The sequence below is a fragment of the Apis mellifera genome, linkage group LG8 (genome assembly GCF_003254395.2).
Source record: "Apis mellifera strain DH4 linkage group LG8, Amel_HAv3.1, whole genome shotgun sequence".
NCBI classification, from domain to species: domain Eukaryota; kingdom Metazoa; phylum Arthropoda; class Insecta; order Hymenoptera; family Apidae; genus Apis; species Apis mellifera.
Genome location: NC_037645.1, coordinates 12,347,479 through 12,375,299, shown reverse-complemented (window position 1 = coordinate 12,375,299; position 27,821 = coordinate 12,347,479). Strand labels below are relative to the sequence as shown.

The 27,821-nt window shown below is 18.4% G+C and overlaps 5 protein-coding genes across 8 annotated transcripts; 3 read left to right on the top strand and 2 right to left on the bottom strand.

The window, feature by feature from the left end:
• Nucleotides 1-1,551: 1,551 nt before the first annotated feature.
• LOC727101 (protein decapentaplegic) lies at nucleotides 1,552-7,799 on the bottom strand. Its single transcript, XM_026442267.1, has 4 exons — nucleotides 7,381-7,799; nucleotides 2,927-3,285; nucleotides 2,181-2,625; nucleotides 1,552-2,053 (listed from the first exon to the last, which is right to left on the bottom strand). The coding sequence occupies exons 2-4, from the start codon at nucleotides 3,252-3,254 to the stop codon at nucleotides 1,654-1,656; spliced, it is 1,173 nt and encodes a 390-aa protein (XP_026298052.1). The 5' UTR covers nucleotides 3,255-3,285; nucleotides 7,381-7,799; the 3' UTR covers nucleotides 1,552-1,653.
• Nucleotides 7,697-11,868, top strand: LOC552290 (serine/threonine-protein phosphatase 4 catalytic subunit). Of its 2 annotated transcripts, none has more exons than XM_026442269.1 (6): nucleotides 7,697-7,815; nucleotides 10,299-10,469; nucleotides 10,543-10,695; nucleotides 10,810-11,061; nucleotides 11,148-11,386; nucleotides 11,482-11,868. In XM_026442269.1, the coding sequence occupies exons 2-6, from the start codon at nucleotides 10,320-10,322 to the stop codon at nucleotides 11,609-11,611; spliced, it is 924 nt and encodes a 307-aa protein (XP_026298054.1). In that variant the 5' UTR covers nucleotides 7,697-7,815; nucleotides 10,299-10,319; the 3' UTR covers nucleotides 11,612-11,868. The 2 variants fall into 2 exon arrangements, with proteins under 2 accessions (XP_026298054.1, XP_026298053.1); XM_026442268.1 differs by lacking the exon at nucleotides 7,697-7,815 and adding an exon at nucleotides 9,045-9,283.
• Nucleotides 11,869-13,228: 1,360 nt separating this feature from the next.
• On the top strand, nucleotides 13,229-16,988 carry LOC552310 (microspherule protein 1). Its single transcript, XM_026442362.1, has 6 exons — nucleotides 13,229-13,576; nucleotides 14,762-15,137; nucleotides 15,282-15,482; nucleotides 15,604-16,023; nucleotides 16,268-16,483; nucleotides 16,672-16,988. The coding sequence occupies exons 1-6, from the start codon at nucleotides 13,461-13,463 to the stop codon at nucleotides 16,759-16,761; spliced, it is 1,419 nt and encodes a 472-aa protein (XP_026298147.1). The 5' UTR covers nucleotides 13,229-13,460; the 3' UTR covers nucleotides 16,762-16,988.
• Nucleotides 16,989-18,819: 1,831 nt separating this feature from the next.
• On the bottom strand, nucleotides 18,820-20,736 carry PGRP-S3 (peptidoglycan recognition protein S3). The gene is made up of 4 exons (NM_001163715.1): nucleotides 20,513-20,736; nucleotides 19,596-19,809; nucleotides 19,203-19,321; nucleotides 18,820-19,116 (listed from the first exon to the last, which is right to left on the bottom strand). The coding sequence occupies exons 1-4, from the start codon at nucleotides 20,562-20,564 to the stop codon at nucleotides 18,932-18,934; spliced, it is 570 nt and encodes a 189-aa protein (NP_001157187.1). The 5' UTR covers nucleotides 20,565-20,736; the 3' UTR covers nucleotides 18,820-18,931.
• A 660-nt stretch (nucleotides 20,737-21,396) lies between these two features.
• On the top strand, nucleotides 21,397-25,220 carry LOC412125 (ubiquitin-conjugating enzyme E2-24 kDa). 3 transcript variants are annotated; one of them, XM_006569784.3, is made up of 8 exons: nucleotides 21,397-21,433; nucleotides 21,498-21,812; nucleotides 22,796-22,808; nucleotides 22,968-23,102; nucleotides 23,183-23,233; nucleotides 23,365-23,497; nucleotides 24,092-24,239; nucleotides 24,355-25,220. In XM_006569784.3, exons 1-8 carry the CDS (start codon nucleotides 21,412-21,414, stop codon nucleotides 24,450-24,452), a joined length of 915 nt encoding a protein of 304 aa, XP_006569847.1. In that variant the 5' UTR covers nucleotides 21,397-21,411; the 3' UTR covers nucleotides 24,453-25,220. The 3 variants fall into 3 exon arrangements, with proteins under 3 accessions (XP_006569847.1, XP_016769282.1, XP_026298106.1); XM_016913793.2 differs by lacking the exon at nucleotides 21,397-21,433 and having other exon boundaries at nucleotides 21,549-21,812; nucleotides 22,690-22,808; XM_026442321.1 differs by lacking the exons at nucleotides 21,397-21,433; nucleotides 22,796-22,808 and having other exon boundaries at nucleotides 21,677-21,812.
• The last annotated feature ends 2,601 nt before the right edge of the window (nucleotides 25,221-27,821 follow it).

Below are 27,821 nucleotides of genomic sequence, written 5' to 3'. Positions count from 1 at the left end.
TAATTGCTCCTCGGGCAGGTACGATTTATTTTTGACGGCAGGAAATATTTGCTTTAAAAAAATTTTTATAACTTTGAAGAATTTTGGAATTAAATTTAAAAAAAAAATTCAATAAGTAATAATTCAAATTTATAATAAAAGAAGAAATTTAAACTATTGTTATAGTTTAAATAAATTAGGAAAAATTAGGTTTTAAAATATTTTATATCCTGTTTGAAATGATAAATTATTATTATTATATTTTTCAAACTTTACAAATAATATTTACTTATAGTACAATATATATGTTTTTTTCATAAATTTTTATTACTGATTCTCTCTCTCTCTCTCTCTCTCCACTCTCACTTTCTCACTCTCACTCTCACTTTCACTCTCACTCTCACTCTCACCCACTCTTTCTCTTGATATCTTAAATTCATTTAAAATAAAAGAAATATACTATTAACATTATAATATATATTATAGTATTATCTATATTATGAATGAATTTATAAAACTTAAATCATTAATGAATTATACAAATAACTTTATATATATATATATTTCATAAAAAATAATGTCTTACTTTTGAAATTTCATATAATATTTTAAAAATATTAAAAAAAATTTAATATCAAACAAATACAATTGTTTCAAGAATTCATAATACAATATATTATTTAATTACAAATTAAAATGTTTGAAAAAATAAATTTTTGGAATGTTAATATTAAAAAAAAATAATTTTATTAAATTTAATGTAAATATAATATTAAAAAAATTTTAATATACCTTAAAAACAATTATTATATAAATGAAATGATAAAGAAAAAATTGTAAAGAATAAATATACCAATTACTAATTTTTATTAGGAAATTAGTAATCAAATATGAATTTAGGATTTTCAATTATTCTATCATTATATTCCTGCCGTCAATAAAAATCAATTGCATATTTGTTCAAATTGAATTTTATCATTTTGAACAATTAACAATCGATCAAAAAATTAATTAGTTCTCAATAGTAACAAATTATTAATTTAGAAAGCTTACACAAGGAAATATTTAAAATTTTGGCGCGCGCATTTATCTCGATTTAAATTCTATTCTGAAAATATATATATTTTTTTTGTAAAATATTTTAATATAAGGCACAAATAAAAATGAGATTAAAATCTTAATTGCCTAACATTTCTTTAAATTTTTATATGATTGATAATAAAATTAATTATTATGTTCTTTATAGATATTCCTTATGTATATATAATTGGAAATATAGCAAATCTTTTTAATTTTAGATTTAAATTTTTTATAATAATCAATGGATCAAAATTTCGTTATAGTAAATTACGATAATTTTTTCAGATTTTAGTTTATTTTGTGAATAAAAAATAAGTTAGGCAGTCAGAATTATCGGAATTTTTAACAATTAATCATATAAGTAAAATTTTCATACATAATAAATTTATAAAATCCTTCAAGAATGCCTCAATTATATAAATATTTAATAAACAATCCAACATTTTCAAAACATTATTTATAACATTATTTATGGCATTATTGCAATTTTAGTTCTTTGTTTCTTATTTTTTAATATCTTTTTATCTATTTTCATTTTTATTGCACATGCATTCTTCACTATTAGGATAATTTGTTGAACCAATTAATGAATAGTTAACGACATCCACATCCAAGGACAGACATGTCCTGATAATTTTTCAATACTACTTTATTTTCTTCATCGAGATAAAGCATGGATATCGAACTAAGAGCAGTAGGTACACAGCAAGCTTTAGGCACCATGCTTGGTTTTGTTGAATAAACCAAGTTTTGAACAATTGCATGATTGGTAGAATTTAAATGATCTGCTAATGGAAAGGGACAATCACCATGACAATAAAAGGCATCATAACCAGGGGGAGCAACAATCCAATCATTCCAACCAACATCAGCAAAGTCAACATAAAGCGGATGTCGCCTACAATTCTCACGTCCATCTTTTCGACGATTTTTTCGAAGTGCTGCTCTTCTAGCACGGCGATCCATTATTTGACTTGCAGAAGACATTTTATATCTATATAATTAATATAATTTCTTATATAATTGATATTCTATGAGCAATATTATTATAATAAATTTATAAAATAAATTTATTATTTTATTTAGAAGAAGATTTTATAAGAAAAAAGACTATTTTATACCTGCCATCATCTGTATAAGTAAATAACATTGGGCGATTAACAACCCATGTATCATTTCTTTCATTTATGTTTCTTTTCAAACGTACATGCTCTTGTTTAATTCCACGTACATGCACCAAAAGTCCATGATTATTTTTAGGATCCTTTATCCATCTTTCTACAGCAGGATGAACATCTAGGCTAATTGTGCCATTTTTTCTAGTATTTATTAATTTACTGTCAATTAAACGTAATAATGGAGAACTATATCCTTTTGCACCAGGACGTAAAATATCATATATAAGTATTCTACCCAATTTTGGATTGGAATCATCTTGATTTAAAATAGGTACGCGAGAAAGACTCAATTCTGCAGCTTGTAATTTTTCTCCTGAAGGAATACTACTTAAGTCAAAAGAAAGACGAAAGCGATTTGGAGATTGAAATTTATGATCCACCTTACTCTCTGTATATAGAAAAAAATAAGAAAAAAAAAATTAATATATATATTAATATACTAATATATTTAATATATATATATAAGTTAATTATATTATGCAATACTATTATGCAAACATATTGTATATATTCAAATTTTATAATTATAAATTGCATGATAATAAGTACCTTACAGTAAATTTTAATGTAATAAAGTATTATAATTTAAAATACAATATAATTTATTATAAAATACAAATTATTATAATATAAAAAATAATTTTATATATGTAAGATTTAAATACATGTTTGTAAAAATATTTGCTTACCAACATGAGAAAAGGAACGCACTGTATTAGCAGATCTGGTATGTATTCCTGGTTTTGCAATATCAGCTGTACCAATTGTATTTTGTTTGATAAAAAGTTTTTTTAATGACTCTGGAACATAAGCAGGACCTTGTGGTTTTGGCCTCTTAGCAAAACCAAGAAGAGATAAAAGGCTAGCTTCCATTCCAGCAATTGCTTGTTCACGTTCACCAATGGCAAAATGTTTGGCAGTGTCAGAATGTAGATGCAAATGAACATTTGCTTTGGTAGTTGCCAGCAGCAAACCTGCTGCGACGAAAACCAACCTCAGTGGCAGCAACATGCGCATTGTGATGTCGTTGCTCACGGATGTTGCTTCCCTGAAAGCAAATTTAAAATTTTCCATATTATATTTAAATTATAAACATATTCTATCAAAGATATTTAATAATGAAAAAAATATATTTATAATTTAAATAAAAATATTATATATTTCAAGTTGTTTACAGAAATATGAATTAAAAAATACAACAAAAAAATAAATAAACTGTATCTACATTTTTATTATAAAAAAAAATTTTTTCTATAATTTTTTTTATTATAATTTAATGTATTATTATGTATAATTGAACTATGTAATTATTTATATAATTTAGTATACAATTACTTACATAGAAAACAAAAATAAAAAAATATGTTACTTTATTAAATATTTTATTAGTTTAAAATAATTATATGAGAAAAATAAATTTATATTACGTGCATTAAAATTTTAAATAAAAAATGATAAAAATGATATTAACATCTTATTATTAAAAAAATATATATACGAATTTATTAAAAATTTATGCATGCTATAAATATTATATATACATAAGTTTATGTAAGATATATATAATTTAAAAATAAATTTTATTATTATTTAATATTTCTATGAATATAAAATATTTGTATATTTTTACATAATTAAATATAAATTTGACAATTGCCGAGAAATTTGTACTCTTGCTTAAAAATAAAAATAAAAATAAAAATATTTAAAATCTAGCTGTCTGCTATTAAATAATTGTGAGATTAATCTAGTCACGGATTTTCAACTTAACTGCTTGCTTGTATGCTCCCACGCTTATTGAGTTTATGGCAGTTTCACAAGTATTTAAAAACCATATTTTTTTATGATTATATGTATTATTTCTTCAAATTATATTTAATAAGATAAGTTGAAATAAATTGAAATAATAATAATAATAATAATTAATTATTATATATAATATAATTTTAAAAATTAATGAAAAATTTATTAATTTATTTATAATATATCTTTAGCTATTTTTTATTGTTCATATTCCATATTACAAATATATATAATATAAATATTTATATCAATTAGATACAAATTTTAAAATTCAATTTATTTATGAACTTTTATGAAATTTTCAAATTTTTATTCTAAATTTTTTATTTGTTTTTGTATTTGTATGTAAAATAATTTGTTAATTATTCATTCCATTTATTCATTTAATTCACATTTATGTATATTTAGTAAATTTTTAAATGAAAAAATTATATATTCTTTATTTATTTTTATTCTCAATTCATCGTATATATTTATTAATTTATAAATATATTAATTATATTTAATCATATTAAAATTTTATTAATAACTATAATATGTACTATAATATGAATATTTATAAAAATTTTTGTCAATTACATATACAATATTATTTTTAAAATATATATATTTAAAATATATATATACTAATTGTTCAATTATCAATTATTCAAATATCAAATTAAATTTATAATTATTAAAAATTGTTATGTTACATTCTGAAAAATTTCATAATGGAAACAAAGATTTATAATCCGAAAATACATTATATTCTACGATATATTTTGTTTATAATTTTAAAATTATTTTCCACATTATGAAATTCGATAAATTAAACAAATAAAAAATAAAGAAATAAAAAACAAGAAATAAAAATATAAACAATATTTGACATGTTTTTTTTGCGATGATACAAAATTATTATTTAAAATAATAATATAATAATATTTCAAAAATTATAATTTTATTGTATTTACAAATATATATTTTTATTGCAAAAAAAATATAATTAAATAAAAATTAATATAATAGAATAAGATAATATATAGAATAAGAAATATTTGAAAAAAATAAAAATATAATGAAATAATATTAGATTAACATTATATTACTAGTATAATATAGTGAAATAAAGTGAATAAAATTATATACTTTAAAAGAAATAAACATATTGAAATATATTGAGCATATATATAATTTTTAAGATGTCAAAGGAATGCATGGTCTTAGCCATCCAAAAAGCATTCGAAACACGAAGTTAATTCCAAAGTAGAGTTTGTACTTAGAAAAGCATTCTATTTCTAAGAAATGAACTATCTACCTGTTCTTTAAAAAGAAAAAATTATTCAATATTATTGTCTATATGATTATTTTTTGAAATTTTATTTAAAGATTGAAAATTATATATTAAGAAAAATTATGTTAATAGTTTTTAGCGATTATAATTATAATTATTTATTATTATTATTAATATTAATTATTATTAAATTAATAAATATAATATAAAATATTATATAAAACTTAAAAATTATTATAAATTTATCAAAAAAAATAAATTTTTCATTAATTTTCTCGTAGAAATTAAGAAAATATTTTATATAAAAAAGAAAGATAAAATTCTATAAAATATTAATATTATTAATAAATATTGTAATTGTAATTTTAATTATAATTAATTATAATTTTATACATAAAATAATATTTATTATTATTAATTCATTAAAGATTATTTAATGAGGATAATGATTCAGTAAAAATAATTTTTCTGATAAATAAATATAAATATATATAAATATAAATTAATTTAAATTTTAAAAAATTTTATGTAAAGATTTGTAAAAATAAATTGAATGTAAAATTTTGTTCTACAAAAATAATCGTAATATCTTATTGTTAAATTAAATGTTAATCATTAAATTGTTAATTAAATATTTTATTATAAATCAAAATAAAATATATATATAATTTATGATATATATGTTATAAATAATATAATTTAAAAAATATAAAGAATTCCAAAAAAAGAGTAGTTCAATTAAATATGTTAATGAAAATATTTAATAATAAAATCATAAATTCTTACATTTATAAATATTTCATATATAAAATAAAAATTATGCAATTACGTTTAAAAAATTTAAATTTTTTAATATATATATATATATAATTAAATTTTACAAATTTAAAAATCTAATAAAATTATTGAAATAAAGAAATATTCATTTAAACTATTGGTAAATTTTTTATATATTATAAATTATTAATTCAATCAAAATCTTTATGAAAAAATTACAAAAAAAATTGTTAAATTCATATAATAAAAAACAGACAGAATATATATAAGACAATTTATATTATTTGTTTTAATCAAATATTTTAAATAATTTAATATTTTATAATACATATAATAAATAATAATGATAATTTTAAATAATTCGCATTTTTAAAAATTAATACATAATTGTTTAAAACTAACAATTGTATTTTTATAAATTATTTCAATATAAGAAATATTATTAAAAAAATATAATTTGTAAAATAAAACTATACAAATAGTAATATAAATTTAATAATTATTATTATATAATATTTAAATAATATATATTTATATTTTTCTGATAACAAAGAATTCTACATATTAATGTGAAATGTAAACAATATAAAATTTGATAAAAAATATTTATTTAGAAATCTTTTTCGATATAATGTTATAATTATACTAAAAAAAAATATTGAATAATTTAAAAAACATAATTTAAATAATTTCAATAAACATATTTTTATATAAATAAAAATTTAAATTTTATATTTTTGCAGATTGAATGAATAGAATGAAAGTAATTAAAAACATATAATTTTCAGATTAAGTTTATTTCAAAACTTTAAATAAAAAAATTAATATAAAAAATTTGTTTTATAAAAATCTTTAAATAAAAAAATCAATATGTTTTATAAAAATATAATAATTTTGATTTCATTATCACTTAAAGTAATTATTTTAAATAATATTTTAAACTGTTTATATTATATGTGTTTATATTAAAATATTGTATCTAAATATAATATAATAAATAAAATATTAATTAATTTTTGGTTTATTTTCAATATAGTAATAGAATAAACAGCAAATGCAACAGATTATATCCTGTTTAACTCAAATATCACACAGTTGCATCGAAGGAATGCGGCACGGGTAGAGTAAGAATACAAGGTGTCGAGTATACATTAGCAGCACGTCATCGTCTAAAATAATCGGGCCAGCGACAATCAAACAAACCTACTCTTTTGAACTAATGAAAATTATATATTTTTCTATTTTAAGAAACCTACTAAAATTTAATTTTATGATAATTACACTTACCTGAGCTAATCGTAAGTTCGTTGTTTGAGGAGCCACGACATTTCAATGAGTCCATGTAACCTCACTCAGAAACTATTGTCTCAAAACCTCGCCCCCGGGAGTCTTTAATATCGATACATCGATGTTGAACTCCGTTGCGCTATCTGATATTTTCGCACTCGTATGTTCAGTCAAGAGAAAGAAGAACTCAACAAATAATAGAAAAGACGGAAAGACACAAAACTTTTTTTTAAGTTTTCTAAGTATCTTACAAAAAAACACGAATGTAATAATTAGTTTTTTTTTAACACAGTGATTTTTTGTATAAATAAAGAATGTTTTTAAAAGAATAAATTAGCGTTGAATTTAACTCTATGTGTGGAAATCTTCGAGAAGTCGAGAGGAAGAGTAAAACCGAAGGATATTGTGACGCGAGAGGGGAGAAAGACAAAGAGAGTAAGAATCACTATCTTCTAATAGTAGAAGATACAAATTTAGCGCCACATGTGATTAGTTTATAAACTAAAATATTTCAATTTGTATTTAATTGTATTTATTTGTATTTAAATTATTTTATTTGAAAAATTACTTCTATTTTATAATTTTAAATAATATTGTTATATTAAAGTTATATTCGTTTGATAATATTAAGACTACACTAAAAAAGAATAACAATTTTTTTTTTAATATTTATGTAATATAAACTGATCATAGAATTATTTAATAAATAAATATAAAATGAATTATGATAGAATATCTAAAACTATATCATTTAAAAATTAAATTTAATTATTAAATTCAGTTAAATTTAATTATTAAATCAACTAAAATATAAATTTTAACAAAAATAATAGTTTATTACATTTTATATTACATATATATTTTTTATTATTATTAAAATTATAAAATTATAAATAATTTATAATATTATAATTTATAATATTTAAATAATATATTAATACTTTAAAATATAGAAATCATAATAATTTATCTAATTACATTATAAATTATTAATAAATTTATTTGAATAATATTTATATTAATAATTTATAGTATGATTTTAAATTATATTAAAATTAAATTATTTGTAATATTTATTTATATTTATACATTATATATTAATTATATATAATAATTATATATAATAAGAATTTTATATTTATTAAATTTAAGTTCAAATTAATTTATAATAATAATATCAATAAATTCATAATAAAATTCGAAATATTTTAATTTCAAAATCTGTTTAATTTAATAAATTTAGTAAAATTTATATATCTTTAAAAAAGTTATTTTTATATATTCATTTTTCAAAGCTATGTAATAATATTTATAATATAACACTTGCTAATTATAATATTAAACATATTTCAAAAATATATTTAAACATGTTTTTTCATTTACAAATAAAAACAATTTATTTTATTTATATTAATTATTAATATATATATTATATATATATATATATATATATATATATATATAATAAAATTATTTTACACTTTGAAAAATATTTTAATTTTTTTATATTATGCATTAATTTTAAATTTAGGGAAATTCAAATATAAATATAATTCTAGATATAAATTAAAGGAGGATTCGCAATACAATTAATTCGATTAAACAAACTATATCACTATAGAATGAAATCTAGAATAGTAACAACAAATTTCTTTTCTCGGTTTACTTTAATCTATGCCAACACACTCGAATTTTTATTCTCGGCTTCTCTGATTGTAATGTCAGTTACATCTTACATCGTAATGTTTTATACTTGTTGAAATGAACTTTTTGATTGTTTATAATCATTTATTAATGTTTTAATACTCATGAAATAACAGTAAAGAGTTTTAACTGCACGTGTATTGTTTAAATGCGTCTTATTTATTAAGCGAAATAAACCTCGCTTTCCTTATAAGATCACGTACGTTTATCGTTTTTATCACATATTATTTATTTGTATAATATATATTTATATAATGTATTTTCTTAAAAATTTATTATTTATTTTTTGTTTTTGTGACATTTTTGTATAAAATTTTAATTGAATATATTACATTTTTATAAAATATGCAATTTTTTGAACATTTATATTTATAAAAATATATAAAAACATAAATATTATATAAATATAATTTAAATATAAGATTTTTAAATTCTTATATATATTGTTCTTTTTTTTTAAACATTTTAATGTGTGTTATATTTAACACAATTATTATTTTAAATCAATAATTTTATTTAAAAAATTTTTAATATTTATTATCTTTCTGCGTAATTATATATATTTTTGAAATTATGCATTATGCAATAAAAAGTTTCTTACTATAGTTATATTATATATGATTATATATTTTAATAATAATTTTGTATTTTAATAATTTTATAAAAAATAAAGTTGTAGATCATATTTTAATTATCTATTAAATTTTCATTAAATTTAGTTTATTATATTATATTATTTTATATATATATTTTTTATATATATTGTACATATATAAAATATATACATATTTATGTATATCACAAATTATTTAAAATTCTTAATTTAATAATTTAAGATAAAACTATAATTATTTAATGAAGAATTATAAAATATTATGTGTATATATATATATATATATATATATATATATATATATATATATATATACAATAATAATAAATAACAAATAGTAATAATAATGTTAATTTCATATATTTTTATATATTTTTATCTATTTAATAATTTTATATATTATTTATATATTTTTTTGTTTGCTATATACATATATAAATTTATTATTTATTATTTATATTAAATTTATTAAAATTATTATAAATATATATAATAAATTAAATTATATAAGTATGTATTATTATTGAATAAATATAACATATTATTGAATAATAATATTTTGCTTTTAAAAAAATAAAAAAATATTTTATTTAATTTTCAGTGAAGGTCATTATTTCATAAGATGGCTGAATCCAGCGATTTGGATCGGCAAATAGAACAACTAAAAAAATGTGAAATTATCAAAGAAGCTGAAGTTAAAGCTCTTTGTGCAAAGGCACGAGAAATTCTTATTGAAGAAAGTAATGTACAAAGAGTTGATTCTCCAGTTACTGTATGTTTTTATAAAAATAAAATGTAAAAAATTATAATAATTATAATTTGTATAAGATGTAAATTACTTTTAGGTATGTGGAGATATTCATGGACAATTCTATGATTTAAAAGAACTCTTTAAGGTTGGAGGAGATGTACCAGAGACAAATTATTTGTTCATGGGAGACTTTGTTGACAGAGGATTTTATAGTGTTGAAACATTCCTTCTTCTTTTGGCATTAAAGGTATATAACATTTTTTTATTTTTTATTATATTTTTTTATATTATGTGTATTATATTTATTTTACATTTATAATAATAGTTATAATATAAATATAAAATATTAATATAATTATAGGTTCGTTATCCTGATAGGATTACATTAATAAGAGGAAATCATGAGTCTCGACAAATTACACAAGTTTATGGTTTCTATGATGAATGTTTACGTAAATATGGCAGCATTACAGTTTGGCGATATTGTACTGAAATATTTGATTATTTATCTCTTTCTGCTATAATTGATGGAAAAATATTTTGTGTTCATGGCGGATTATCTCCAAGCATTCAAACGCTTGATCAAATAAGAACTATAGATAGAAAACAAGAAGTAAGAATTATATTTAAGTTCATAATAAAAAGAAATAAGTCTTTAATATAAACATATGATTCAGAATATTTAATAAATTCTTTTAGGTACCACATGATGGTCCAATGTGTGATTTACTTTGGTCAGATCCTGAAGATACTCAAGGTTGGGGAGTATCCCCACGTGGAGCTGGTTATCTTTTTGGAAGTGATGTTGTAGCACAGTTTAATTCCGCAAATGACATTGATATGATTTGTAGAGCACATCAATTAGTTATGGAAGGATATAAATGGCATTTTAATGAGACTGTTTTGACCGTTTGGTCAGCACCTAATTACTGCTATAGGTATATATATATATATATATTTTAAAAATATAAAAGAATGATTTTGATTTTTCATAAGTAATTTTTCAAGTAATTTTGATAAAATTTTTTAATAGGTGTGGAAATGTTGCGGCAATATTAGAATTAAATGAACATCTTCAACGAGAGTTCACAATATTTGAAGCAGCACCACAAGAAAGTCGAGGAATACCTAGTAAAAAGCCCCAGGCTGATTACTTTTTATAAAAAAAATTTAATTAAAAATGACTGCATAAACTAAAATATTTCCAAATGTTTTTTTTTTTTTTTAAGAAGAAACTATTTCAAATGATTGCATGATATGTATTTACACAAACTTAAAAAGAATTCATATAGAAAAAAAGTTTGATCGTGAGAATATTGTAGACAAAAGCTAATGTTAATTAATTTGTAAATGAATATTACCAACAGACTGCTATCGATATTGAAAAAATATCAATTTGATATAATAAATATTATGAGTACATGTGTTTTTCAATATCATATTTTTATTAATAAGAAAATCAATATGATTCTGCAGTATATATTATTTAATTTTATTCTTCATGATAGAAGTAAATATTTTAAAAAATTATACATTTTGAAATTAATGATACATGCTTGCATGAGAGATACATATATAAATGAAAATATTTATATATGAAATGAAAATAATAGATATAATATTGGTAAATTTCTTTTATTGTTATTATTTCTTATTTAATTTTTGTAATTACTTCATATAAAGTTCAACTTCATATATATATAGAAAAAAATTATATTTTGTTATTCTATTTTACATTGTAAAAAAATTTAATTTATATATGAATTATTTTATATTTAAATTTTAGCATTTGAGGATAATTATTTTTATTACCTTTCTAAAAATTTATATCTTTACAAATATTTCAAATATATGAAGATTTTTAATAATTATTTTTTTTAAAAAGTAAATAAATTAATTACAATTAAAATATCAAACTATTATGAACTACTATCAGATTATTATGAATTTTGAAAATAATTTGGTAAATTTAAAAATTTAATTATTATATTTATAATAATTTTTATATTTTTCTTTTATTTATATAAAAATTCATATATTATAAAAAAGAATACAAATAATTATAATAAACTTTTAAATTACGTAAATGATAGGTTTTAATAAAAAAAATGATATATAAACGAAAATAAAAAGATATATAAATCACAGTTTAATTAAGTAAAATATCATTTAAATAAATACATAAATATTTAAAATATTTTATTTCAAATAATAATGCTTAAATAATTAAATTTACATACAAAATGTTAATATATTTGTAATATCTTTGTGTTAATTTCTTTAATGTTAATTTTATTTATTAAGATTATTTATTTATTAAGTTTAGATTTGCATTAAATAAAACACAGATAGACATAGATAGAGTAAAATGATATGATTTCATTATATTGATGTCTCAATTTATCTCAATTTATCTTTATCTTGTTTTATATAAATAAATTGATTAAAATTGAATAATTATTTATTAAATAAATTTTAATCGATATTTTATTTTATCCTTTAGAATCGATTTTCTAAAAATGTTTTATAAATATTAAAATATATATTTAAAAATATTTATTTAATAATAATACAAATATTATATATATATAGATATATTATTCTATTTTTAAAATATTTTTGTCAAAATATTTGTATAATAATTCTAAAAAAAAATAAAAAAATCTGTATTTTATGAAATAAAAATTATAGTATATATAACAAATAATGTTTTTTAAATATAAGAACTATTAAACATGAAATACTATTATTTTATTTCATAGTTCTATTTTCTGTATATATTGGCTATACTAACCATTATGTTTACTAAAATTGTTTCTCTTCTTGAAACAAAATTACTTAAAATATTTGATGCGTAGAACATTTTAATTTAAATGTACATTAAATATTGTGAAATTAATTAATAACCTTTATTTATTAAAATATTGTGAATGATTCATTATTTACATAATAATGACATAATTGATGTATATGTGGTAATTAGCTATTTATAATAAACTAACCTATAAAATTATGGATGTTCCAACTCCTTCAAATGTAAATCATGGATTTTCGCATAATACTGATGGATTTTTAAATATATCTATTGAATCTCCAAATTTGGATCCATTATCAACAAAACGTAGAAGGTGTTTATTAATTTTACATTTACATATAAATAATGTATTTACAAATAAAACTGATTTTATATCTATAGAGCAAAGAATATAAATATGAGAAAGAATAAAAATATAAAATAAAAATATGAGATTAAAGTTTTGATCAGTATTGTAGTATTGTAATATTTATAATTTTTAACAAATTATATTTCACATATTATGATAATTGAAATACTTTTCCATATCAATTGTTAATAGTTATTTTTGTTTTGTTTAATGAATGTTTTATGTTTTATAATTGAAAATTTCTATGCATGTTTATAAAATAAAATTTATTTTGTGATTAAAGAATATTATTTTGTGGTAAAGAAACACAAAATTAATTATAGTAGTAAATTATACTATAATAATCATAATATATTATGTAGCATAATATATAATAAAATATAATATAATATAATATAATATTAATAAAAATTTGAAATTTTTTATAAAAAAGTAAAATGATAATTAGAAATATGAGATTGATAAGAATGTAATTAAAATTTTTCAAAAACTTTAAAAGCAAATTATAAATATTATAGAATTATAATGTTTATTATACAAATTATTAGATCTATGATTGTTGGAGAAAGTAATTTATGTGATTATTGCAAAATAAATCATTTGTTTAGTTGGGATTTATTTTATATTTTACTTAATATAAAATTCATTAAATATTTATAAAATATTTTATAAGATATTTATAATTTTAAAAGATATTTTAATTATTTTATATTGTAGAAATTTATATTATTGTACAGTTATGTATTGTACAGTTATTAATAAAAGATAATAATATTTAAACTCTCTGTGTAAATATTATTCTCTTTTTCTAAGATTAAATAATACATATAAATAATATATATAAATAATACAAATATTTAAACCATTTAATAGAATTCATAGATTATTATTCTATTAGTATATTTTTATTATAAAAAATACGTATATTTAGAAATAATTATATAGTATTTTATAATTATTTTTGCAAAGTAAATATTATTGAATAAATTATAATTTTCATAATTATAGTTTATTTGAATTTTTGATAGTAAATCTATACTTATAATGAATAAAATTTAGTTCTAGATTAAAGATTTATATATTTATTAAATAAATTTAAATAAAAAATATATTAATAACAATAGTTTATATCTTTTATTAAACTTTTAGTTCTTCACGTACAATAAAACGTAGAAAATTTGATGATGAACTTGTTGAAACAACATTTAACTTACAACCTCCAGCTACAAGTACGAAATCTACTGCTAGATCTAGAACTGTCTCACTTTCTACTACTCCAATAGAATCTACTGTTCCACAACAAAATGCATCAAGTCCCATTCAGATTTCTACAAATGTTTCTCAATCAGATAGATGTAATAGACGAACAAATAGACCAGGAGCTTCAAATGCTCCAGGACGAAAAAATAAAAAGAATAAAAATCATTCACATTCTGTGAATGCAACAAAAGATTTAGGAAGATGGAAACCAACAGATGATTTGGCACTAATTACTGGTGTACAGCAGACAAATGATTTAAGAATGGTATTTATTTTTTTTCTACAAATATTTATAAATAATATAGAAAATCATTATTATTAATTGATATTATTATTTTCTTTAAAAATTTGTTAAATAAAAATGATAATAAAAATTCATTAATGCAACATATTAATTAATATAATACAGGTACATAGAGGTACAAAATTTTCTTGTCGTTTTACATTACAAGAAATACAACAAAGATGGTATGCTTTGCTATATGATAGTGCAGTTTCAAGAGTTGCAGTTCAAGCTATGCGTAATTTACATCCAGAATTAATTGCTAGTGTACAAGCAAGAACTTTATATAGCAAAGCAGAAGAAGATCTTTTGGGTACAATAAAATCGGTAATTAAATATTTTAATTTAATAAAATTATTTTATTTATATTAAATATAAGATGTATTTAATAATTATTCTAAATTTCATGTGTATTTTTAAATAATAAGATTTTTTTTTATTTTTTTAGACTTCTCAACCAACAGTAGAAGTATTTCAAGAACTTCTTGAAGCTAATGCTCATACATTTTATTCTGCTCGAACAGCAAAAGCTTTATTAGCTCATTGGCAGTTAATGAAGCAATATCATCTTCTTCCTGACCAAACTGTACAAAGTTTACCACGAGGTGAACATGTTCTTAATTTTTCTGATGCAGAAGAGATGATTAATGATACAGAATTAATTGAACAAAAAGATGAATTAGTAGATGCAGAACTTATTGCAGCAGATAGGAGAAATAAAAGAGAAATAAAAGTGTTGGAAAATGAATTGAGTAGATGGCAAGTTTTAGTTGATAGTGTAACAGGAGTAAATTCACCAGATTTTGATAATCAAACTTTGGCAATACTTAGAGGAAGACTTGTTAGATATTTAATGAGATCACGAGAGGTAATTTAAAAAAAATATCGTTATATTATTTCTGAGAAAGAGAAATATATATATATATATATTTATTTAGAATAATTATTTATTTTAAAAAATGAAATATTAATTTTAGTAAGATTTTATTCTTTTTAGAATTACATTATGCGAAATATACTTTTTATGTGAACTTATTATTTATTTTTCTTATTCTTCTTATTTATTCATTATTATTATTCTACTACTATTATTCAACTACTTCATATTTTAGATCACTGTAGGTCGTTCAACAAAAGATCATAATGTGGATGTAGATTTGACATTAGAAGGTCCAGCTTGGAAAGTTTCACGAAGACAAGGAACTATTCGATTAAGAAATAATGGAGATTTCTTTCTTTCTTCGGAAGGAAAACGACCAATTTTTGTAGATAGTAGACCCATTCTTGCAGGAAATAAAATGAAGCTTAATAATAATAGTGTAATTGAGGTATTAAATTGCATTTTTTCTTTTATTTTATTATAGAGTAAAATATTAAATAAAAATTGAATTTCTTAATGTAATTTCTTTTGTAATATATATATATATATAATAGTGTATATAAATATATATTTAATATATAATTATAATAGCATTATATTTATAAGAGATATAATATTTTCTATGTTATTTTTTAGATTGCAGGTTTGAGATTTATATTTTTAATAAATCAAGAATTAATTTCTGTTATTCGTCAAGAAGTAGTGAAATTAAATTTAAAACCATAAGTGTTCTATTTCATTCCATAATTGAGCACTAAATAATGTATTTCTTTGTAAACGTTCATTATATTATATAGAAATTTTGTATAAAGTATACAATTGTTTCATTAAACAAATAAATTTTGCTCAATTTTGTATATTATAATTTTTCCCTAGTAATATTAATTTGTATTGTATTGTATTGAAGATAATATAATAATACAATTAATAAAATGAAACGAAAGGACAAAGAATTTAATGATAATGATAATTTGATAAAAAATAATATTAATACAGTTAGAAATAAATACACAATTAATATATATCATATAAAAATTCAAAATAAATTACATTGCAAATATTACATATATTTATAAGAAATAATTGCATTATAAAAATTATAATATTATCATAAAAAAAAAATTAATAAATATTGTACAATAATTTTATATTTTAATAACTTTAATAATTTTATTTCGTATTAAAAATTTTATTAACAATAAGTAGCCATTTTTTTTCAACTATATCAAGGTTTAATGATCACCATAGTATCCATGATGTTTATCCTAATCATTGTACCATCTATTCTAATCAGCATGTTTTTTATTTTTTTAAAAATAACAATAAAGTAATTATCAATTTTATTATTAATAGTTATTTTCAAAATGATTTTTATATTTTTCATTCATGTGATATATAAATTATGTTATTTGTATTTTAATTAGAATTATTAAATATATAATAATTATTATTTCTTTTGTTTCATCATTCAAATTAATTATTGAAGATATGTTATAAAAAAAGTTTATTTATATCTTCATAAAAAATAATATATGTAATTATAAATTAGAAATAAATAAAAAAAAACATCAAATATATAGAAAATATAAAAGAATTAAATTTTATAATATTAAAATTTTATATAATTAAAAACTGTAGATTATCTAGATTTTTGTAATTTGATACATTTTAATATATTTATAAGAGCTTGCATCAGCATTTATAATCGTTGGAATTGTTTAAAGAAAGTTCATTTTGAATAAACAAATATCAAAGAATTTTCTAAATAATCTGCTAGAATTATTATTAGAAAAAAATATATGAAAAATATAAATTTGTTTTTTATTTACATATAATTATATATATTTATATATATTAAAAATATTGTTTTCGTATAATTGAAAGATAATTGAAAAAAAAATAATTTGGATATATAAATGAAATTATATATTATGGAAAAATTATATATGTAATGATAAAATAATAAAATTTAAATAAATTAAAAATTAAAAAGCGTAATTTGAAAAAATAAGATCATAGAATATAAAAATATGTTCTTTTAGATATAAATTTGAAATTCTATATTAAAAATAATTATAATATAAAAAATTATTCTTTTAAATTAAAACTAAAACAGAAAAAAATTTGTATGGTATTAATTATAAAAATAAAATTTTTTTCTTTTTATAAAAATAATTTTTATAAAAGTTGGCAAAAATTTGCAACTTTGAAGACTAATATTTCTTTATTTTTATTTGAAAAGATTTCTACAACATTTTGGAATTGATTTCAAAATGAAATGATTCATTTGTATTGCATTCACATAATAACATTTAAATTCAATGGATTTTTCATTTATTAAATATACAATCATAACATTTTCAGTAGAAATTAAGATTAAATCACTTAAGATTGATTTTATGTTCAAATTAATTATAATTTCTGATGATAAAAATTTGTTTTGTTAATATATATTAATATATAAACTTTTATTGTTAGTCATAAAATTAATATGAATTTAATGTGAATCATTTGCAAAATACAATAGAAGAACTTTATTAAAAACAGAAAAAAATTTTTCATATGATATAATTTCTTTTCATTAGAAGAAAATACGAAAAATGTAAAATTATATAAAATATATATAAAATAATATTCTCCATATAGAAAAAATATTTTTCTATATGGAGAATATGAATAAATTAAATTTTTAATTAAAATATAATTTCATTAAAAAAATAAAATTTTATTTAGAAAATTATTTAATAAATCTGCATGAAAAAAATTTAAATGCTAAAAAATATTCGATTTTATGATGCATCAATTTATTTGAAAATATATGTATAATGTAAATACATTATTTGTTAAAAAAAGTAATTACTAAATAAGTTTACTACATTTAATTAAAATTATATGATTATGGAGTAGAAACCCATTCAGGCCAATTTTGAATCTGTTTATAAAGTTCAAATCCAGGACTTAGCGTAGCTATAACTTGTTTACCTCCGATTACCCGAACATCTTCCCTAAGTATCCCTTTTGATTTACCACAAAGAATTAATTTATGTGCAGCATTTAGCATTTTGTTACTTGCACTCTTATCTAAATAATAAATTATTAAATTTAAATTTAATATAAATTTACTATAATTAAAATTAAATTATAAAATAAAGTATAAAAAAAAATACTTTGAAAATTTCCTATGAAAGCAATTGAAATAGATTTTTTATTATATCCATATGTATGAGCACCTTCATGATTCCAGCCACAACCTTCGTATATATTTCCATCTCCACCAATTAAAAATCTGTTGAGTAATAATAATAAATAATATATTAATTATTTTATGTAATTGTTATTTTTATTTTATAAAAAATTTAAAATATAAATAATTTTTAACAAATTTTTATGATATAATTAAAGAATTAATAAGATATAAAAATAATCAATAAAAAAAGAAAATTTTGATAATAAAATAAAATATATTATTAATTATTTTGAATTAAATATTTTATTATATATTATAAGTATATTATATTATATTAAAAAATATATAGATAATTATTCAAAATGATACTTAAGAATATCCGATATCATGCCAATTTAGGGTATCCATATGATAAGAACGAATATTTTCGATATTAGAAATACATGTATCTTTGGAATTACATTCTAAACTAACTGTATGATGAATTATAACATATGGAATGGGAATAATTAAATAATTTATATTTTTTGCTTGTACATTAGTCCATTCGTTCCGTTTGATAATTTCGGAGCAATTTTCATCTCCGCCTAGAAAATAAAAATTTTAAGATAATTATGATTCATATTTTTAATTAATTATTATTAATTATTATTAATTATTATTTAAAATTATCTATTTTATTTCATTCTATTTAACATACAATAATATTTTTAAGATTGACTTGAATTTAATGAATATGTTATTACAAAATAATTTTCAAATTATTTCTATAAGTATATTTGTATATTTTTTATTAACAATATATACATATAATTCTTATATTTTAGAATAGATAATAACAACGAACAATTTGGAAAAATTTATATTGAATAACAAGAATAAGAATAAAAAAAAAAATTTCAAATACTCAGCATAAAAGTTATATGTTATTATACACAATATGTTATTATACACAAAGATAAAGAATATAAAAAGCATATAAAAAAATTGTATTTCAAAGATTTCTTTGAAGTGTTATTTTAAAATTATACTTAAAATTATACCATTATATTATAAAAATTTTGAATTTTTTATAACTATTACTACTTTAAAAATTATTAATATTAATATTAATATTTATTATTAAAAATTATAAAAATTATAAATATAATATAATAAATAAATTTAACATTGAAAAAAATTATATTATAATTAAATTTAAATATAATTAAAAATATTAGTTATTAGTATCAATTAATATTATTTTATTAAATTTTTATTATCTTTAAGTAATATTCAAAAATAACTCACCGACAATATAGGATTGAAAAAGAAAAAAAATTATAAATATTAATTTTTGCATTTTATGAATGTTAAAATAAAATTTTGCAAATATTTATAAACATATATGTATATACATATATATATATGTGTGTATATTATTTATTTACTTAAGTATTTATAATTAAAAGATCAATTATAGGAATTTAATACTATAACCAAAAGATATCTTATTCGACTAAAGTTCATACAATGCAAAGCGATATTAATAATTATCTTATATTTATATTTTATTTTTTTTTTGTGAAAATATTATAAATGAAAATATTTTATAAAAATTTAATATAAAATGAATTTTTAATTTAATTTAATAGTATTTTATAATTTCTATAATTTTATTTATTATAATAAAATAATATTATTAGAATTAAAATTAAAAAATAAGGAAAAAATAATTTCGTTATATATATATAAATATATATAATCCATATAAATATTTCGATTTTATGTTGGATGTCGATATATCGATTGTTCATTGTTTTAAATATAAATCATTATAAAGAAAAAAGAAATAAAATTACAAATAAAATTCTTGTAATTTAATTAATATATTGAATAATTAATTGAATTAAATTATTAATATTTTTTTTTTAATTATAAAATAATGATAAAGAAATAATTGTAAGAAAATTTGTATATTTCTAACTTTTAAATACGAATAAATTCAAAAATTATTTATATATATTTATTATATATAAATTAAATTATTTATACAAATATTCTTAAATAATAATATTTTAACTTTTTGTATTTTTTTATTTTTTTATCAATTATATAAATAATACATGTTAAATATATTATTTAGCAAAAATCTTAATTTTATAAACTAATATAACTAATGTAACTTAACCTAATAAAGAAAAGCGAAAATGAATATTAGGGAATTTATTGGTAATAATTGGTATTACATATATATATATACATGTACGTATATATTTCTAAATAGTAATCATAGCTACAGTGCATCCATCTACGAGCGTCGGCTACCGATGTCCGCCGCGGCGGCGACAGAGTCAACATCCGGCGACGCAGAGATGCGCACGTTTCGGCGCTCGCCGAGGGAAAAGGGACGCCGCGATCGTGACTTTGGGACATGAGAGCGACAATGAAGCCCATCAGCCTACACAGCAGCACCTGAGGAGCACGTTCGCTTCCAGCAGTACGTTTTACAAGGAATTTGGCCGGTTTACTTGGGATTTACCTAGGTTTCGGTCTTTGGTCCTAAAGTTTATTCTGAAACGATCGAAAGGCTACCTTTTCTACCAACGAGGTAACACACCTCTTCCTTTGAATCGTGAATGGTTCTATGATTCTCTTTTTTAAATAGAAATTATTAATAATTACTGTACGATCTTTTGTTGTCTAATTATTAAATCCTTTTATTCATATGCGAATATATATTTCAAAAATCTTACAAATTAAATTAGTTATGAGTACAAGTTAATAAATATATTTTTACTTATTCTATAAAAGTTTTTATATTTATATAGATTTGTATATATGACAATTATTTTTCAGATTTTTATTTAAGAAATATGTCTACATATTTTATTAATATTACTAAAATTTAATTAATTATTTTTTTATATTTTATTTTTAAAATATAATTTAAATTAAAATCATTTTATTTAATTTTTTTTTATTAAAATTGCTTAATTATTCATTTAATGTTTGTTTATGTATAGTATTTCAGAAATATATAAACTATATTTAGTTTGTATATTGAATTTATTTCATTTTGATTTTAAGTAATAATTATTTTGATTTATATAATTCAATTTTCATTTTTTCAATAAAAATTCAAAAATAAATATGTAAATGTATATAAATATATTCATATTATAATATTATTAATTAATTTTATATATTATAATTTTATATATTATGATATTATTATTTAATTTTATATATTTCAAAAACTCTTTAATTTTATTCATAATTATAAATATGTTTATAATTTATATTTTTTATAATTTCTATTTGAATTTTAATATAAATTTATATTTATCAATTCAATATATTTTTAGTTAACCTTAGCATAATCTATTATATGTTTATTAATTAATGTGTATTTTTATATTATAAAAATAAATTGTACTAAAATATTTTCTTATATATAATTTTCTTATATTTTATTCAAATTTTAGGTAAAAATTATTCATTCCTTAATTTTTGGTGAAGATAGACTATCGTTAATACTAAAAGTATTTCTCTTTTACGTATATTGACTGAAGAGATTCGCAATATTCATAGTTAAGAACACAAGGTTTGTTTAATTATTTAATTCATAATTTTTTACTTATTTATTATTTATTTTTAATAAAAATAATGATAAATATTTTATTAAAAAGGTTTTTGTCAAGTATTAGTCTACTTTTTGAAAAAAATATGTTATATTATTTATAATAAAAATAAATTATTTTAGAGCCATGTCATCAGGCGCAGGTTCCAGTGGAACTGGCCGGGGGCGTGGTTCATCACTGGCAGACAATAAGCCAGAGAGCAAAGAAGCGAAGCCTAATCCAAAGATGTCAAAAGCTTTAGGAACATCCGCCAAAAGGTAGCACATCCATCATCCAAAATTAAAAAGACTCTGCCATGGAGACTTAACAAGAGCTTAAACTAATCTTCTTGTCGCAGGATACAAAAAGAATTGGCAGAAATCACATTAGACCCACCACCAAATTGCAGGTTTGATTTTTTTTTTAATTTTTATTCTAATATTTTTATTATTTTAAAATAATTTGTATTAAAATTAAAATCTGATTTTTTACATTTAAAATTATTGAATAATCTATATAACTTTAGTATTTATCTTATAGTGCAGGACCTAAGGGAGACAATTTATATGAATGGGTATCAACAATACTTGGACCTCCTGGTTCAGTTTATGAAGGAGGAGTATTTTTTTTAGATATACATTTTTCTCCAGAATATCCTTTTAAACCTCCAAAGGTATGTCTATAATATGATTAATTATGAATTATTCAACAAATTTTGCAAATTAAATTATTTACTATTTTTTATTCTTTTTTCATTATTAAAAAAAATTAATATATAAATATTATTATAGTCATCATCATCATTATATAAAATTAATTAATTAAATTTTAATAATTGTTTATTTATTAATATATAATAATATAACTTTAAATTATAATTCATTAAAATTAAATAAATAGAAATAGTTTTAAAATAAAAAAAAGTAATAATTTATATTTAAAATATTTTGTATTTCAATAATGGATATTACATTTAATTTATAAAGACAATGCGAAAATGCAAAAGATAATGCAAATATATATAGAATGACACATATAAAACATATTTTTATTTTAAATAAAATTTTCATTTAATTTCTATTTATTTATTTTTTTCATAAATTATATTCCATAATAGAATAAAAAAATCTGTTATTAATAATAACAATAATTTTTTAATATATTTTTTTTTTTACAAATAACTTATTTAACAAGTTACTTTAAAGTTCTGAAAAAACATATTATGAAATTATTAATATATAATTAAACACTAATACAATGTTTTTAGGTTACATTCCGGACACGAATCTATCATTGTAATATCAACAGTCAGGGTGTAATTTGTTTAGACATATTAAAAGATAATTGGTCTCCTGCATTAACTATCTCAAAGGTTCTATTATCCATTTGTTCTCTCTTAACAGACTGTAATCCAGGTAAAATCTATACATCATATATATTAAATATACATATATATATATATATATTTATGTTCAATAAATATATTATGTAATATAGGAAAATTAATAAATTAACTGTTACATATTTTAGCGGATCCTTTAGTAGGAAGTATAGCAACACAGTATCTACAAAATAGAGAAGAGCACGATCGTATAGCACGGCTTTGGACTAAGCGTTATGCCACATGAATAACTTTTTGAAAAAAGTTAACTTCCTTGTTCCTTCAAAACGAACTTAAGGAAAACTGTTTAACTACATTAAAATTTTGATTATTCGGACTGATCAGTTATTTTTGATAAATTAATCAAATTTCTTCAATTAATCGAATATTATTTATAAGTTTATATTTGTTTAATATAGTAATATTTCTTTACATTATAATTAAAATTATTTGCATTTTTTTTCTAATCAATTTATAGTATCAATTATTTGATCGATTTCCTTTATGCTTTTACATACATATATATTTTAATTGCTAAATTATGTACAGATACATATATATTTTTCTTCATTATTTATAATCGCTTTTTTGAATCAATATTATATACTATAATAAAATTAATGAGAAGTAAGTAATGTTAACAAAAGTTAAAACTTTGTTTATTCGAAGAAATATCTAAAAATTTCTTTATAATCTTTCAGTTTTTATAGTTGAACTATGTTATGAAATATAATAACAAATGATCATTCGAATAATCATAATTTAAATTTTTTGCACCTTCGAAAAATTATCGTATGTATATGTGTATCTATCGAAGGATTGCTATAAAGAAAGACTCTTTAAGATCGTCGATACGATCATTGTGATGTGCTTTTATATCAAGTATGTAAATGTGCCTAAGATGAATGAATGTGCGTGCATGAGCTACCTTACTACTTTCGTTTTCACCCTACAGCTCTTAAATATCTTCCAGAATGTATTCTTATGAATACAATAAAAATAATCTCAATATTAATCTCAAACTAATTTTTTCTATTATAGATATATATCTTGTAAAAAATTTTTGGAAAAAAAATGACAAGATATTACTTTTTTAATTTACATAAAATATTTATATCAATTTAATAAATTTTTACAATAGAATTATATATTCTTTTAAGAAATGAATTGTTATAAAGTAATATATTTGATATTAATATTGATAATTGCTATTAGTATAATATATTAAATCCAAGAAAAAATAATTTTTTATTATAAATTATAAATTTTATTAATAGATGATTAATGATATATCCTTTTTTCAAACTGCCCAGATTTTTCTTAAAAATTATTCAATGATGTCTTCCAAAGATAGAAATGATTTATTTTTCAAAGAACAACGGACTGAAATTTTGAATTTGTGTAATATTAATTATTTTTATAATAATGAATATTTACTTCTTCAAATTTTCGTAAATATTTAGCTTAAGGGTGAAAAGATGAAAGTAAAGGCTTCTCTATGTTTTCTTTTTTTTCGTTTCTTCTGTTCATTTGCTCGTTTTAAAAATTTGCGATGAGATAGTATTTAAATTGGTATGTCCATTAAAAATACCGAATAATAATATTGATAGGTTAGGCAACATTATGAACAATACGAATAATCTGACTTGTATGAAATTAGGCTGGTAGAAATATCTAAGGGTCCCTTTAAAATTTTAGATTTTTTTTTATATCAATTTTACGCAAAATATAACTTACAAAATCTTATTATGTAAGATTAACTCATTGAAATTAAGTATGATTTAAATGTATTTTATTAAAATAAGAAAAAGAAACATATTTTTTCAAGACTATTATAAATTTTAATTTATTACATTATATTTATTTGATAAAAATAATGTTCATATAAAATAAAATTAATTTTGATCAATCTGTTATAAATTTAGTTTAGTAAAAATAAATTTAAGATGTTTCTTTCAAAATTATGTTTTAATCGGGCCCATACTTAAATTGCTATAACTGTAAATAAAAGTAATTTTCTCTATGTTAATGACAAAAAATAGTTTTCAAATTTTTGTCAATTATATTAACAAATAATTTAAAAAGAAAAAATATCTTTGTAAAATTTCTTTTATATGAGAAAATAGAAAACAAATGAATTACATAAATTTAAACATATTTTGTATCAATTAATTATTATTATTTTGCTAACAAATAAATTAGCATAAAAATCTTTCAGTTATTAGTGTCTCACAAATGAAATTAATAATAGTAAAAACTCGAAAAAATTAAGAGTTTATAGAAACTGAGCACTCATTGTCTTAATTAACTTCAATCATTAATTATTGTACAGTTTATGTCGCGCAAAGGTATTTTCTTTATTTGATTGAAATTACTGTCATTGAGATTCTTGTAAATATATTCTGTGAGGTTCTTAATAAAATGATCTATAGATGATCTTTTGGACCCCTGAAATTGTATATAGGTCGTACGTAGAAATTTGTTCTTTTGTAATTAAATGTTTAAAAAAGTAAAAACATTTTTAATGAAACGTGTTTTATCATAAAAATAATGTAAAGGAAATTGTTTAAACGATTCTTTCAATCAGTCAAAGAAGAGAAAAGATTTTAATAATTTTCAAAATATTTTACATTTAAATAACTTTCTAACTTTTATAATAAAAATATAATAATGAAATTTAAGAGTGTTAGTTGATTAAATCAATAGTTTAAAAAAAATTATGACATAAAAGATCGTTTAAATGGATTCCTGCTCCATTTTCCCTGCGAATTTCATTTTTTTATTTTTATTTTTTTTTTTTTTCAACAAATAGTTGTAAGACGCTATAAGAGAGCATCCTATATGATTATTGAATGTTAGTCTACTAATCTTATAAGTGAATATAAAACAAAATAAAAAAAAAAGTAAATTTGGTCGTATAGAATTGTTATTAATCTCTTTTTATTTTTTAAATTTCCTTTTAAAATAGTATTTTTTCTTTGAAAAAAAATAAAATATAAATAAGATTTTTTTGAAAATATAAAATATAATTAATTAGTATATGTTTATGATAAATATAATTTTATTTTAATGATTATAAATTATATTAAATGGAAATAATGGTTAAAATTGAGAATACAAATATAATGCTTATTTAATATATATTTTATTTATATAGATAAAAGCTATATGAACAAGATGTGCTAAAGTGATCAACTCTTAAAAAGAATATTAATAATATATTAATTAATGAATTAAATTACAAGTAGAAAAATATTGTAAGCGATTAAATGCCACGAAAAACAATTATTTATTTCTCATTTAATACTGATTTCATTTTTTTTTTATTATATTATTATCAGTCTTTTCTTTCTATCAGCCAATTATTTAAAGTAACATTTAAATGTTACGTTTTCATTACATATAAATTATGAATTACAATTTTCTATGAAATTGATAGATCAAATATTATCATTAAATGAGAATATTTCTTATCAGATAAGATCTTAATATTATAACATTTAATATATTATTATTGTGTAAAATTTAATATAATTAAAAATCAAATACTTGTATTATTGAAATTATACATTGCTTATATATTGAAATTAATTTAACATGAATATTTTAAAACCTA